The sequence below is a fragment of the Pteronotus mesoamericanus genome, unplaced genomic scaffold (genome assembly GCF_021234165.1).
Source record: "Pteronotus mesoamericanus isolate MK-2021 breed Mesoamerican mustached bat unplaced genomic scaffold, CSHL_Meso_final scaffold_54, whole genome shotgun sequence".
NCBI lineage: Eukaryota > Metazoa > Chordata > Mammalia > Chiroptera > Mormoopidae > Pteronotus > Pteronotus mesoamericanus.
Genome location: NW_026555321.1, coordinates 20,630,529 through 20,646,176, shown reverse-complemented (window position 1 = coordinate 20,646,176; position 15,648 = coordinate 20,630,529). Strand labels below are relative to the sequence as shown.

General features: G+C 35.1%; 1 protein-coding gene across 1 annotated transcript in view; it reads left to right on the top strand.

Moving 5' to 3' along the window:
• Positions 1-15,648, top strand: part of ACAD11 (acyl-CoA dehydrogenase family member 11) — a 76,320-nt gene that overhangs the window by 3,711 nt on the left and 56,961 nt on the right. The window contains exons 2-5 of the mRNA XM_054595261.1: positions 3,766-3,865; positions 6,423-6,548; positions 7,071-7,232; positions 8,810-8,974. Coding sequence (XP_054451236.1) covers positions 3,766-3,865; positions 6,423-6,548; positions 7,071-7,232; positions 8,810-8,974 — 553 coding nt within the window. The remainder of the gene's footprint in view (positions 1-3,765; positions 3,866-6,422; positions 6,549-7,070; positions 7,233-8,809; positions 8,975-15,648) is intronic.

Genomic DNA, 15,648 nt, shown 5'->3' with positions numbered 1-15,648 from the left:
TCCAGCGTAGAGGTCTTGTGTGGTAACAAACTAAAACAGGTTAAAGTTCAAATTTCAGCTATTCCACTTGCTTGGGAATCCGGACAAATTATTTAACTCTTTTGATCATTGAGTCCTTCTTTGGCAAAATGGAGATAGTCATATTTATCTCTTAGAGTTGTTGGAGAATTATCTAACTGAAAGATACTTAATTCCAAATTAGGTTCAATGTTACATAAGTCAGGTTGTGCTTGATAAATGGAATTGGTTGTGGCATAAATAGTATAGGTATACCTCAGTTGTGTTTAGCTTTATTTCACTTCACAGATGTGTTTTCTTCAAATTGAAGGCAAAATCGTCCACCAGCAAAAAAAAATTTAAGACTCGCTTTATTGCTCTACTCACTTTTATTGCAGTGGTTCGTAACTGAACCCGCAAGTATATAGCATATGGATGGAACTATCCCAGAGAAAATACACATTTATTTCCAAGACACATGAAAAAGTTTATGAAAATTGAAGACATGTTAGGCCACAAAGGAAGTTTTAAAAATTCTGAAATGTCAATTTTTAAAAAATTCAGAATATAAATGCCAAAAGTTTAGAATTCAGCTGAAGAAAGACAGTTATCCAATGCATGTTTAGCAACTAAATGATTCATGGACTTAAAAGGCAATAATCTACAGATAATAAGAGAGTTTATTACAGTTCAGGGTGCAAAAACCAATTGCATTTCTGTACTTTAGCAACAGTTAAAATGTAATCTTTAAAAATATACAATTAATGAGCTCATCAAAAAATATAAATTATCTCAATATTAATCTAATATATGGGAGATGTTTGCAGAGAAAATTATAAAACTTTATTAGGATCTTAGAAAGAATTGAGAGATGCCAATGTTTATGAATAGAAAGTTCCATTAGTAAATTTCTTTTTTCCCAACTGAAGTATAGAGTACAATAGCAATCAAAACCTTAATTTTTTCTCTAATTTGAGAAATTTCTCCTTAATTTTATGTGCAAGAGCAAAGGACTAAGAATAGCAAAAAAAAAAAAAAAAAAACACTTCCAAAGAGGAACTAAATAAGAAATTTGAATTAAGAGGGCATGATATTAACACAGACATAGACCAATAAAATCATAATGTCCACAAAAACATCCACATATACATAGAATTTTTATATATGACAATGCTGACATCAAGAGTCAGTATGTGTGGGGGAGGACTTTTTAATAAATTATACAGGTATAATTATTACTTGCATGAAAACATTAAAATTAGACCCTTTCATCATTCTATCTCACAAAGTTCCAGGTGAATTAGAGTTAAAGCAAAACTCAAACCACTTGGAAGACATGTAGGATATGATCTTTGACTTTGGAGTAGAAAAGAAAATATTTAAAAGATGAAAGCACAACCATTAAGGGAATGACTGATATATTTTCAGTGAAAGACACCTTAAAGCAAGTGAAATTAAAAAAGAAATGTTTGCACTGTATAGAAATAATGGATAAAAGATTAACAACCAGAATGTATAAACTCCAATAGCCCAACAGAAAAATGGTTAAAAGACTCGAAGATGCCCAAGGGTATTTGCACTGTAGGGAAAGGCAGATAGAAGCAATAAGATACCATTTCACACCTCCATCTTGACTTTTTTTTTTAATCTGACAATTTCAAACATTGGTCAGGATATGGAGCAATAGGGACTCATATCCACAGTTGGTGGGAACATGATTAATATGACTACTTTGGAGAACAATTTGTCATGATCTTGTAAAGATGAAGATGGGAAGATACACATACCCCATGACACAGCAATTCAGTTCTTAGGTATATACTCTTATGAAATTGTTGTACTAGGGTATCAGGAGATAATCTACAAATATATTCATTGCACTGTTTATAATAGCAAAGATATAGGAAATGATACAATGTTCATCAGTAACAGAATGAACAAATTGTATATTTATATGATGGAATAACATACAGCAGTGAAAATGATTCAGCTGCAGCTATATACAACACAGAATCAAAAAATGGACAAATAAGCGGTATACTGTTTAAGGATCTAGACTTCAAGGGAAAGATAAATTTAAAAATCAGGACAGTAGGTATTCTGAGAGGAGGGGCACACAGAGGGCCTCAGATATAGTAATTTTCTTAAACTGGGTAGTAAAAACACTGGTGTTTCTCATTATTCTTTATCCTTTACAAACTTTGTAAATACTCTTGTTTAATCTATGCAAAATTTATTTTTTGAATTTGCAAAAATTAAATCATATTGGAAATACAAAATATTTAGAGTTAAATACTGAAAGCATTTTACAGCTTAATGCAACAAAACCTACGTTTTGTGGCTAACCATCTAACATGTACCTAGCACCACTCCAATCACTGGGGATATAACAAACAAAAAATCTTGCCTTCTTAGAATTTTCCTTCTATCTGGAGAATGCAGACAATAAATAAAATCACTTTCTAAGTATTACAGCATAGGAGAAGGTGATACGTATTATGGAGAGAAAAGAGAATAAGCAATGTTTGGGGGTTGGGAGCAGGAAGATCTTACTGAGAAGGTGACATTCAGCAAAGACCAGAAGGAGATGAGGATATAAGCCGTGCAGTTATCTGGGGGAGAACATTCCAGACAGAGGAAACAGCAACAGTAAAGGCTCTGAAGGGGAGCACACCCACTGTGTTGAGGGAATGTAAGCCAGTGTGTCCAGAGTAGTTTGGCTCTTACTTTGAGTTGAGATGGGAGAGATTAGGATTTGGGGGGCAGAGGAGGGACGGAGTTGTCTTTTAAAACAAAATCTCTTTGCCTGTTGTGTTTGGCTGAAAAGACCAACTCGAGGAGACCAACTTTGAATATAGTGCAGTGATACAATAGGGAAATACTAGCAGCATGGATCAGAATGGTAGTGTTGAATAGGTGCAAGATGATCATATTTTGGATTTATTTTGTAGGACTGATCAGATGTGGGGGTATGAAAGAAAAAGAGAAGAGACAACTAGTATTCCATTTTTGTCTTGGTAACTGGAAGGATGGAGTTACCATAAAATAAAGTAGAGGTGACTATAGAGAGGCAGATTTGAGGGGAAATATCAGAACTCACTTTTGGAATGTTAAGTTTTGAGATGCCTTTTAGACATCCAAGTGGATCTGTACAGTCAACAGATATGTGAGTCTGGAATTCAGGGCAGAGGTCTGGACCAGACATGCGCATTTAGGAGGCATTGATATAGAGACAGTATTTAAAGCCATGAGATCATAGAGCTTCCTTAGACAATGAGTCTTCATAAAGAAAGAGGTCTAGAAACTTAGTCCCAGCACCCCAATATTAAGAAGTTGAAAAATTGAGGGGAAGGCTGCAAAGGAGTATATGAAGGGATGGCTGGAAAAGCAGGGGGAAAATCATGGTTTGGTACCATAAAAGTATTGGCGGAGGGAGTGTAAACAGCTCTCAAGTTTTTCCACAAAAGGGAATAAAAATGTTTTACATATAGGGAGAAGTGGGGTTAAGAGAAGGCTTTTTTAAAAAATGGCAAGCGATAAGTTACTCTCCTCTACCTGTGTTAGTTATCATTCTCCAGCTGCCACTATGTTGCCATCTGCCTTTTATCATCCAAAAACTCATGGTCTGAACCTCTGGTAGCTCCACTCTTGGCTTTCCAACATTGAAATGGATGTATTTTCATTTTGTGTTTCTTCTGACATTTCAGTAGGATTTGGGGAAGATGGAAAATATATCTTTGTAATTGACCTTTCTTTCCCCGTATCTAGATCAGGACAGTCCAATCCAACCTTTTATCTCCGAAAGGGCTTTCAGGAATATGTCCTCAGAAAAAAGCCACCTGGTTCACTTCTTCCTAAAGCACATAAGGTATGGTATACAGAAACAATACCAAATTCTTTGTTGACAAATAAATGCATTTTATACACACAAAACCAATTTAAATTGCTTTTAAAAGTTATCACATGATTATTAAATAATAGAAAATGCATTTTATTTCTTAGATGAAAAATTTTACTTGAGCTGTACTGCCCATTTTTGTTTTGAAAAAAGATTTGAAGCCGAAATTAAGTCTGCCTTTAGGCCATTAATCTTGGACAACACCCAACCCTCTTATGGATCTTATTCCTTCTCGTACAATTGGACAGAAATATAGTCATCCAGTGAATACTTTTTTAAAGATTTTATTTATTTACTTTTAGAAAGAGGAGAAGGGAGGGAGAAAGAGACAGAAAGAAACATTGCTGTGAGAGAGAAACATTGATTGGTTGTTTCTCCTACATGCCCCAACTAGGGACCAAACATGCAACCCAGGCATGTGCCCTGACTGGGAATCAAACCAGCGACCCTTTGCTTTGCGGAGTGATGCCCAACCAACAGCCATTGAGGCCAGGGCTCCAGTGAATATTCTCAGTGCTACTCATTTATAGATGTTTTGTATTTTGGTTATGTATTTAAATTATGTTTTTAAAAGCACATTATATCTTAGAATGATATCTATTCACTGAGTTATTTTAAAATATTTTCTATGATGATTTCCTGATCTTTTAGTGGTAAAAAGAAATATTTGAATACTTATTTTATAGTATTCTTTAAATATTAGACTTAGAATTATAAAAGATTATTTTTTTAAATCAGGTCCTTCTGTTTTCAGAAAACATTATCTATGAATTTTTCGAGAAGAAAACATAAATACAGAAGTCAAAGTCCTGGAGAACATTAATATTTATAATTAGAGTATTATTATAATCACATGTAATAGGTGCTTCCCAGCTGATTTCTCAGGCTGTTAAGGAGTGGGCTTTATGTCACAGTAATGGAAAATGCTGACTGTGATTTTCTCAATCTCATATCATACTCCCAGAAACATGAAGTAACTTAGATGCTTAGGATCAAAAAAGTTGGGTAGCTTTTATTAAGCCTCAACATGGCACAGCTGAAGGAGAATCCCTGCCTATCCAGAGATTATTGCCCCCTGAAAACAGCTCTATTTGTCTCTCTTTTTGATAACGTCCTACCAGAAGACATTAGAACATTACAAAATGCTCTCAGCTTAAGGATCTGGGGTACTTTGTTTCAACTGCCTTTATTTTCCCCAGGTCTACATTGAAAAAAAGCAAGGCTCCCACACTGTCATCCACTTCGTGACTCCCTAACCGTTTCATCCCCACCCCCACCTCAGCCTTCCCCCATTTCCAAGCAACAAGGTGGTAATAAACACTTCTTTTCTACAGCCTTTGGCACCACTGGCTTCACTCACCTTGGGCATGGATTTAAGCGCTTCCCTGCTGTAGTTATTGCAGCAGCACGTGCTTATCCCTGCTATCAAAATGACTGCATGGTTGCTTCTCCTCAAGAGTCATCAGTTGCCACTGCCTGAGCCTGGGGCAAGGCGACTTTGCATGCAGATGAGCTGGCCTCACAGTTCTTGTGCAGGCTCTGTCCTCAGGTCCTGCGTGATAGGCCCATCCATCTGTCCTGGTCGAGGAGGCCCATTTCTCCTGATCTTATTGGGCTCCTGCTTCTTTACAAGCTTGCTCCTCATTGCTTCCTTTCCCAATACTTGTCTTGAGGTCTATAGCAGCCTCAGTTACTAGGAAAGATCTCCAAATCCCTGGTACCTCCACTGATCTCCAGAATGAGCAGTTGCTTTTTCCTTCTATCAGTACCTACTGGCCTCCCCCAGCCTCCTACGGCTGACCATGCCCAGAGCCTTAGAATAGAGTCTTGCCTGAGTCCCCATGAGAGACATGAGAGAGACAGAGTGAGCCAGTGATCAGGAGACTGCTGAGAACAAAGAGATGTTTTATTATAATATCTGTGGAATATTGTGGTCAGGATCTGTTGTCTTAACATTACCAGAGCTAAGATTAAGCCCCATGAATATGCCTATTCTTTGTAGCCTAATTAAATTATGTTTTACAATAATACTAAGTTTAAACTTTCCACTGTTATGTGTCAATTATACCAAAAAAAAAAAAAAATTCCTGCAGAAAAAAATAAATTATTGTGTTTTAATGCTGGTCTAATTTATAATTATAGTAATTGAACTGACTACATTTGAAGAAAATGATAAGGAAACTATTATCCTCTGGGTTATTTTATTTTTTAAACATACAGGGTTTTGTTTTGGTTTTTAATATTTTATTTATTTATTTATTTTTAAAGAAAGGGAAAGAAACATCGATGTGTAGTTGCCTCTCGCATGCCCCCTACTGGGGACCTGGCCTGCAACCCAGGCATGTGCCCTGACTGGGAATCGAACTGGTGACTCTTTCGTTCAGGGGCTGGCGTTCAACCCACTGAGCCACACCAGCCAGGACTCCTCTGAGTTATTTTAAAATTGAATTCTAGCCTTAATGTTAACTCCCAAGTAGTTATTACATTTCTGTGTTTCTGATTTTTAATATTGTACCATCCTATTTAGATTGATAGAGAATTTAAAGTCCAGAAAGCTTTGTTTTCAATTGGATTCCCTGTTCCCAAGCCTTTATTGTACTGCAGTGATGCTTCTGTCATTGGAACAGAATTTTACGTGATGGAACATGTGCAGGTAAATTAACAGTTCATCTTCCTTTGTTGTTGCTTTTATTAATAATTAAGAAATTAGATGTTGATAACGGTAGTTTATTGGTCAGCATTTTAGGTGATTAGTTTGCTTTTTCAGAACTTAAAGCTTGGTTTTAATTTGAGCACAATGTTTTCCCCCAGGGGTCAGTAAAGAGCTATATATAATGGTAACAACCAAACTGTCCAGATGGTAGGGGAGGAAAAAAATTCCAAATTGAAACTCAATCCAGTAAGAACAATATTTTAAATTGTTTAAAAGATTTTTTTATTGTAAAATATAACTTGAGAGTAGTTTTCATTCTTTAAGTTCATCTTGGTATATCTTTGTATTTTCCTTTGTGCATATATACTCATGAGACATAGTTCACAAATGAATGTTTTTCTAGTGTATTCTACAAAGAAGTGGTTTTGGTTGCAAAGCTGTTATCCTGTAGGGGATGGTAACAAAAGTTGGTTAGGAAAGATTTACTTTGTTTTAAATTATCTATTGTAATTGCTTCCATAGGGCCGAATTTTTCGTGATTTCACAATTCCTGAAGTTAGCCCAGCAGAACGCACAGCCTTGTATGTGGCCATGATAGAAACCTTGGCTCGGTTACATTCTTTAAATATACACTCACTACAGCTGGGAGGATATGGTATAGGTGCTGGGTACTGCAAAAGACAGGTAATAAATCCACATAGCTCTTTTTCTAAAGCTCTCAGAAGTAATATACACTGTTAATCAAAATAAAAAATATGTTTCTGAAACTTGGCTCTAACATTTAATATCATTTGGACTTATTTTAAGTGTAAAATAATTTTATATTTTTAGATCATATTTTATTTAGCAAGCTTCTGTAACTGACAGAATGTAACTGAATGCAAATTTAAAGCTATTTCAGGCTTTTCACTTACCGGTATTTTACTAATATACTTTTATACAATTTTTCCTTTTATCTTGGTTTAACAGTTATTTATTAAGCATGACTGTGTTTAATATATGCTGAATACTGTGTTAGATAGCAATAAAACAAATATAAATTCTTCCCCCAAAGGAACAATGGTCATTTTAAGAGACCAATATGTGAATCTCACTTATAGGAAACAAGAAATGGTATAAAAAAGTATGTAATCTAGTAGTAAGTGTTTTTGTACTCATCATGAGAGCTGTTCTATTCAAATGGTACATATCAGTGTGCCCTTGCTTAAGTGAGGAAAGCTTCCTGGAAGAGAGATATCTTGCACTGAGTATTTAAGGAAGTATAAAATCGAGAGTGATAGGGGACAGGTGGCGAGCGTTTAAAATCAAAGGATCAGCAGAACCAGATATTTATGGGGCTGTTTTCTCTTGTATATATGTCTTTTTGAGGAGGTTGAGGGGAGAAAAAAGAGAACTAAGGTTTAGAGAGTACTCACTGTGTGCCAGGTCTTATTACTTTTTGTAAACAGCCCTAAACCATAGGTATTGTTACTTCTGTTTTGCAGGTAAGGAAACACGTTTGCAGGTATCAAGTAACACAAATAAGTGACTTAGACGTAATTTAAATCCAGGTGTATATGATTTGAAACATACAGATCTTTACTGCATTAAATTGAATAGAGATAACCTTGAGGAGTGAAGACATAGATATAAGCAGATAAATAATATGGTCTCAGTTGATGGAGAACTTTGAGAATAGGTTGACTTCTTTACATTCAAGTCTAAGAAAAATAAAAAGTCTTTACACTACTCATACTAATAATATATTTAGAAGATTCTGTGGGTAATAGGAAAGGGTATTTAAATGAAAAGTAAAAATTTCCCTTCATCTAGCCCCCATATTCCTTTTTTGGGGATTGTTTCTTGTGACACTTCCAGAATTTTTCTGTGCCTATTTATTTGTGTGTGTCTATGTGTACTTCTTTTTCTACCACAAAATAGTTGTCAAATAAAAACAAGAACCCATGTCTCTTGCTTCCTAGGCCAGTATTGTGTGTGTGTGTGTGTGTGTGTGTGTGTGTGAGAGAGAGAGAGAGAGAGAGAGAGAGAGAGAAATCTATGTAAGTAAAATGGAACTAGATAGAAGAAAGACTTAAATGTTTAAGTTTTTAGGCTGATATTACTGTTTTAGGCTGATATGACTATCACTTAACAGGCATTTGTCTTGAGCATTTAAAAATAAAACCAAATATGATATGATTAAATTTTGCTTTAATTTTAGAAGTGCTGGATCTTACATTCTTCTTTTAGCTCTAGTACTTTTCTTATGTATATACCCTCAGGTATCAACCTGGACAAAGCAGTATCAAGCTGCAGCTCACCAGAACATCCTTGCCATGAACCAGCTCTCTGACTGGCTAATGAAAAACTTGCCAGAAAATGACAATGAAGAAAATTTGATTCACGGAGATTTCAAATTGGATAACATAGTTTTCCACCCTAAAGAGGTACTGTAAGCCATGTTTATAGTAAATGAGGTGGTCTGACATGGGACACGAGTACTAAGGAGACGTTCCCTCCACAGAGTCCTGGAGGAGGCCAGCCCATCCCCGCTTCCCCCTCCATGCAGGGCTATCTTCACCACTCAAACTTTTCGGAATGAGTCCTGCAGATTTCCTGGCATGGGTAGTTGCCTACTTTTAAGGATGGGTCTAATTCTGAGTGATACCTGATTTATTGTTTAAATAGGATTTAGGAATTTACAAGTATGTTACTGTTTTCTTCAAAGACATTTTTCATCTACTAAAAATATTTAGCTCATCTGTGTTCATGTTTTTTTCTTCTGTTCATTTTTATTTCTTTTTCCTGTTTCATGAAGACTTTTTAATTTGATTATTATAAGCTCAAAAAAGACAGAATTACAAAAGCCTCTTTTGAGACCTGGAGAGAATTGCATAAGATTAACATATTCTTGCCGTGTTTAATGTACACAGTGAAACCTTTATAAAGAGTACAAATAAAAACTAACTCTCCTCCTAGGCCTAGGATTTGAAGAATATGGTGGGAATAAGGAAATTACTTTAGTTCTCTTCTCATTATCTATGTGCCTTTGGGCAAGACATTCGGCCTTCAGTATTTGGCATCTGACATTAATGTGAAAGATTTACAGTTCCCTGAATCCTGACTCTGGAGGAAGGTTTTTCTGGGTTCATTAGTTTTCTCAAGATGCTAACATGTTTTAGGGCTCTAAATTCATATTCTAAATTTTTGGGGTTTTACATTCTTTCCCTATAGGAAAAGGACAGGAGAAAAAAGAGCATTATAAATTGCATTGTTGTCATAATTCAAAGTAGTACTATATCAATTGAAAATTCAAATACAGGTGGTACCCCATGGTGGTTTTGATCTGCATTTCTCTGATGGCTAGTGATGCTGAGCATCCTTTCAAATGCCTCTGGGCCCTCTGTATCTCCTCCTTGGAAAAGCGTCTGCCCAGGTCCTTTGCCCATTTTTTGATTGGATCGTTTGTCTTCTTGGAGTGGAGTCGAGTGAGTTCTTTACATATCTTGGAGATCAAACCTCTATCTGATGTATCATTAGCAAATATATTTTCCCATATGGTTGGCTCCCTTTTCATTTTGCTGATGTTTTCTTTCACTGTGCAGAAGCTTCTTATTTTGATGAGGTCCCACTTGTTTATTCTTTCCTTTATGTCCCTTGCTTTAGGAGACATATCAGTGAAAAAATTGCTGCGTGGGATATCTGAGAGTTTCCTGCCAATGTTCTCCTCTAGGACTTTGATGGTGTTGCGACTTCTATTTAAGTCTTTTATCCATCTTGAGTTTATTTTTGTGTATGGTGTCAGCTGATGATCCAATTTCAATTTTTTGCATGTAACCGTCCAGCTCTCCCAACACCATTTGTTGAAGAGGCTATTATGGCTCCATTTTATGGTTCTGCCCCCTTTGTCAAATATTAGATGTCCGTAGAGACCTGGGCTTATTTCTGGGCTTTCTATTCTGTTCCACTGGTCTATGGGTCTGTTCTTGTGCCAGTACCAGATTGTTTTGAGTATAGTGGATTTATAGTAGAGTTTGATGTCCGGTATTGTGATCCCCCCTACTTTGTGTTTCTTTCTCAAAATTGTTGCGGCTATTCGGGGTCGTTTATGGTTCCATATAAATTTTTGAAATGTCTGTTCTATTTCTGTGAAATACGTCATTGGTATCTTAATAGGGATTGCGTTGAATCTATAAATTGCTTTGGGTAGTATGGACATTTTGATGCAGCAGAAAGAAAAAAAGAACTACTAAACTTCGCGACAGCATGGATGGAACTGGAGAGCATCATGCTAAGCGAAATAAGCCAGGGGGCGAAAGACAAATACCATATGATCTCACCTATAAGCGGAACCTAACCAACAATGCAAAGAAGCAAGGAAAATATGACCAGCAACACTGAAAGGAAAAGAAATCAACAGAGACAAGAGGGAAGGCGGGGGGCAGGGAAAGGGAAGGGAAGGGGAAAGTCAAGGAACATATAGCAAGGACTCATGGACAAAACCAAAGGGAAGAGCTGAGGGAGGGAAGGAGGGAGGGGGCAAGAGGAAAGTGGTGGGGGGGAGGCAGAAACAAATGTATTTGAAAAATAAATAAATAAATAAATAAAATTATAAAAAAAAAAGAAAGAAAATTCAAATACAGTATAAACACATGAGAGCACATTGACTAGAAGACAAAAGTTTTCCTAGAAAAGTCAACTTAGATATTAAAATTATATTGATATATATGTAGGTGTGTATGTGTGTGCATGCAACCTTTTGTTAATAGCACTGATGAATTCTACATTCTAACTTTGTTAAAAATAGAGTAGGAAAATTAAAAATGCTAATATATAATCTGGAAAAATTATAAAAGCTTATAACGTAAAACATAGGATCTGGCCTATCCTTGATCTATAGCAAGTATATATTTGATTTCATTAATATTTTAGGAACCTCTATTTGAATAATTAGTGTCCTCTATGTGTTCTGTAACTATAGTTCTATTCTATTCATTACTTAAGCAAGGAAGGAAAAATTCAGACCTACATCTCCTGAATTAATGTGTTGTTTACCAAGATGTTTAAATTTTAGAATTAGCACAATATGCTGAAAGTAATGACATACTACAGCAATTACCAAAAAGGTATTCCTTCTTTATATTTAATCTCGTATTAGAAAATCATTGCTTATAGGATTAAAGTTGACAAATAGATTTTTTTAGACAAGTAGAATATTCAATGGTAGGGGAGAGAAATTTTTTTAAAAAAGAAACAACTGGTAATGGCATAATTTTAAGCTATTTAGCTGCACTACTGATTTGTTACCTATATCATTATATTTTAATGCTTTAGGATTATGTAGTAGCTAGTGAGATTTTTTCTCTTTTATACACAGTAATCCCATAATTATTGGTTAAATTAAGTTTAATCAATTTCTTCCTCCTATTACAGCTAATTTTTTATAGAAGTAATATATAGTTTGCAGAATACAAATAAACTAACATTTACTCATTACCAATTTTGTGCTCTGACACATGGTTTTGGAAAGAAAATACAGCTCTTAATAAACTGACAATACCAATAGAGATAAAAGGTACTCAGCTAACAGCAGAGAACAATATGCACCCAAGTACTAAAAAGTATATTACACAGTGAAACTAAAAATGGGGACATCTGTAATAATGTCAACAATAAAAATAAAATTTAAAAAATAGTCAAAGAGGGAAAGAATACCCACTATGGACCGGCATTAATAAAATTATAAATACTTTTAGAATTTAGTTTTAGTCAATAGTTTATCTTTTCCACTTCATTTTTAAAATTTCATAGTAGAAAATTAGACTATGTCTCTTTTTTATGAAGGCGCTCCACAAATTGGAGTTGAATATGTGCTCACCAGTATATATTTACAGGGATATGATCGTAAGCTTTTTATTTTTCCTTTGAGGGTAAGGATTATGTCTTTTTTATTTTTCACCTTTGCTTATAGAGTCTGCATGATAGATCCTCAATAAATGAGGATCTCCTAGCCTGAGAGCTCCTTTAAAGCAGTGATTGTATCTTATTTATGTAGCAGGTGGTTATTTCTGTATGAATCCATGTTGAAGCAACAAGTTTCAGTCACTAAGTAACTATTTCCATCTCAAATATTTATGCTTAAATTTTATTCTCTAACAGAGTGACCCTAAAGCAAATTATTTAACCCCTCTCTGTTCCTCAATTTTTAACTTTTTATTTTGAAGTAATTATAGGCTCAAAAGTAGTTGTAAAAATAGTACAGAGGGGTTCTATATTCCCATCATGCAGATTCCCCAACTGATTTCACACAACTCTAGTATATTATCAAAGCCAAGAAATTCACATTGTGTGCCTTTTAAATTAGGGGAGGGACATTTCAGGGTTGCTAATTGTTCATTCTTTTCTAAGACTGACTAGCGACCTCTATTCTTCAGAAAAATATTAAGGTAAAAGGGAATACTTCATAATATTTACTAAAATTTAAACAATGGTTGTAGGGGATGGAATTATAGGAGACGTATAAGCTGTACATTTCTGTAATGTTTAAGGTTTGAGGTTTTATTGTTTTGCAAAAGAGCATGTTTTATTTTTATCATCAGAGAACTAAACAATCAATTAAAAAAACAAGAACAATTTTCAGTAATAAGCCATCCAGGAATGTGTGTGGTTAGCTGGTAAAAGGTTACAAAGTGTATGGCAAAACAAAAGCATATTACTCAGTTTCATGACCCCTAGCTATTTTCCGTTTACTTACATGTAAAGTATTTGAAGCATGTTCAACAGTGTATTTCAGCAGTGCAAGATGTTCACTGCAGTGTTTTCCAGTTTTCCAGGGAAGTATTGTTAATTTTCTAAGTATAAATTTTACCCATCTGGCAGAGAAGTGTTTAAGATTTTGTGGTTTTATGTGCATATTGCCATTGCAATTTCAAAAACAAATGTACTTTATTAGAAACAGATAAACCCATAGATACATCATTGTATTCATTAATTAATAGTCATATGTATTAAAAATAACAAATATATATGAGGTCTGTCCAGAAAAAGTCCAGCCATTGTTAATATAACAAGAACAGTTTGCACAACTTCAATGTAGCCTGGCAGCCAAGGAGAGAGGGCTGGAATGCACATGTGTAAACAATGAAGACTTCACTGTACTAGTCAGTGATGGAGGTCGACACCATTCAGCATGTGTACTGTGTGCCTGTCACATTTAAAATGACTGAGAAGGAGAGCAACAAATCTGCATCAAATTTTATATTAGTCTTGAACATTCCTCCAGCAGAAACTATTCAGGTGATTCAGAAAGCCGCAGCTATGGGCAAATAGTGATTGGCAGCTTCATTATGACAACACACCCATGCATGAATCATGTCTTGTGCAGAGTCTTTTGGCGAAACATCAAATCACCCAGATGACTCAGCACCCCTACAGCCCAGATTTGGTGCCCTGACACTTCTGGCTTTTCCCGAAACTAAAATTACCTTTGAAAGGAAAGAAATTTCAGACCCTCCGTGAGATTCAGGAAAATATGACAGGGCAGCTGATGGTGACTGAGAGAACTGTGTGAGGTCCTGAGGTGCCTCCTACAAAGGGGACTGAGGCGACCATTGTCCTATGTACAATATTTCTTGTATATTATATCTTCTTCAATAAATATCTCTTTTTCATATTACATGGCTGTATACCTTCTGGACAGACCTTGTATACACTGGTTCTTCAGAAGTTATCTGCCTTGCAGCCTCTATATATTAACTTCTGAAGAAAAATATGATTTGATATGAAAAAGAAAATTTGCATTTTAATGGCTTTTTTTTGTAATTGTATCTAAAATGTTAGTGTAGTTGGATAAAAACATAATTGTAAATATTAATTTTATTTCTAGTAAAGACATGAGGATTAGGGTTTTTTTCAACGTTTTTACTTTACAGGGTATTTTTAAAACACTCTTTAGTAAATGCTCTTTGGTAGTAAAGCCAGGTTTTGAACTCAGTCCTTTAGACTTGCAATGCAATTCCTTCTACATTGTACTGCTTCTCATCTCTGTTGGACCTTGTCAAGTTCAGTGATCTAGAAATTGAAACCCCTTGTCTTTGACCATGCCCTCTTCACTTCCTACTTCTTTTATTTCTTTGTACTTCGCCCCTTACTCTAGAATCCATGAACCCCCTTCTTCTTTTGACTTCATTTGACTTCTTTTATTGGCTGGCCCACATGGGCATGATCAGTCATTTTAAAAACTACCTTCTTTATTATCAATTGAATTAATAATTTCTTGACTGTGGACATAGGCAAGCAATATAAGCTATAAAGTTTCCTGTCCTTAGATAACTTACTATTCCATGATCTTCTCATTTCTCCACTTTATACAATCTCCAACTCTGATCTTGAGTCATCATATTTTTGCTGCAGAATAGTCTTGAAGTCATGAAGGTTAACTGGGTCTGGGACTTATTTATGCTGCATAATTTCATCTAAGCTCTAAATTCACCTCTTTGTAAAATCTGTACCTTATAAAAATGGCTTTTTCGCATCTTTCCATTCCTCCTTTGTTCTCAAGTTGCTTTTCTTACCTAGACTCCCACTCGAAGCATATAGTCTTGCCTCATACTTGACCCATTTTTGTCCTTTTAGTCACTTTCCAGCACAAGCTGCTTCCTGGGGATTATATGCACCTTGAAGCTCTCGATATTTTTAAAGACATTTCAGCCCTCTGCATAATATTTCTTTTGTGCAGATTAATAGGTGACATTTTTCTTAATCCTTATTATCAAGAAAAATTGTCACTCGAGCAGCTTGTTTGTTTTTACTGTATTGTACATACACTATAAACATTGTGACTAGTTGTGCTTCACACTTTATCTTGGCCATAGAAAACTTGGAAAATCTTACCGTCTCCTCCAACAACCATATATCACTTATAACATTTAATTTTATGTAATAACCTTATTCCTATTTTAATCTTTTTATTAAAAATTCTATTATCTTCTTCTTTGCCTTCTTTACTACTGTTTGTCCTATAGGCTTCCATGTGCTTCTTTGTTTTGAAAAGGCAAGATAACATACATTTTAATAAAACTCAGTAGTACAAAAAGCATAGGTAGAAAAATTTTAAAATGTA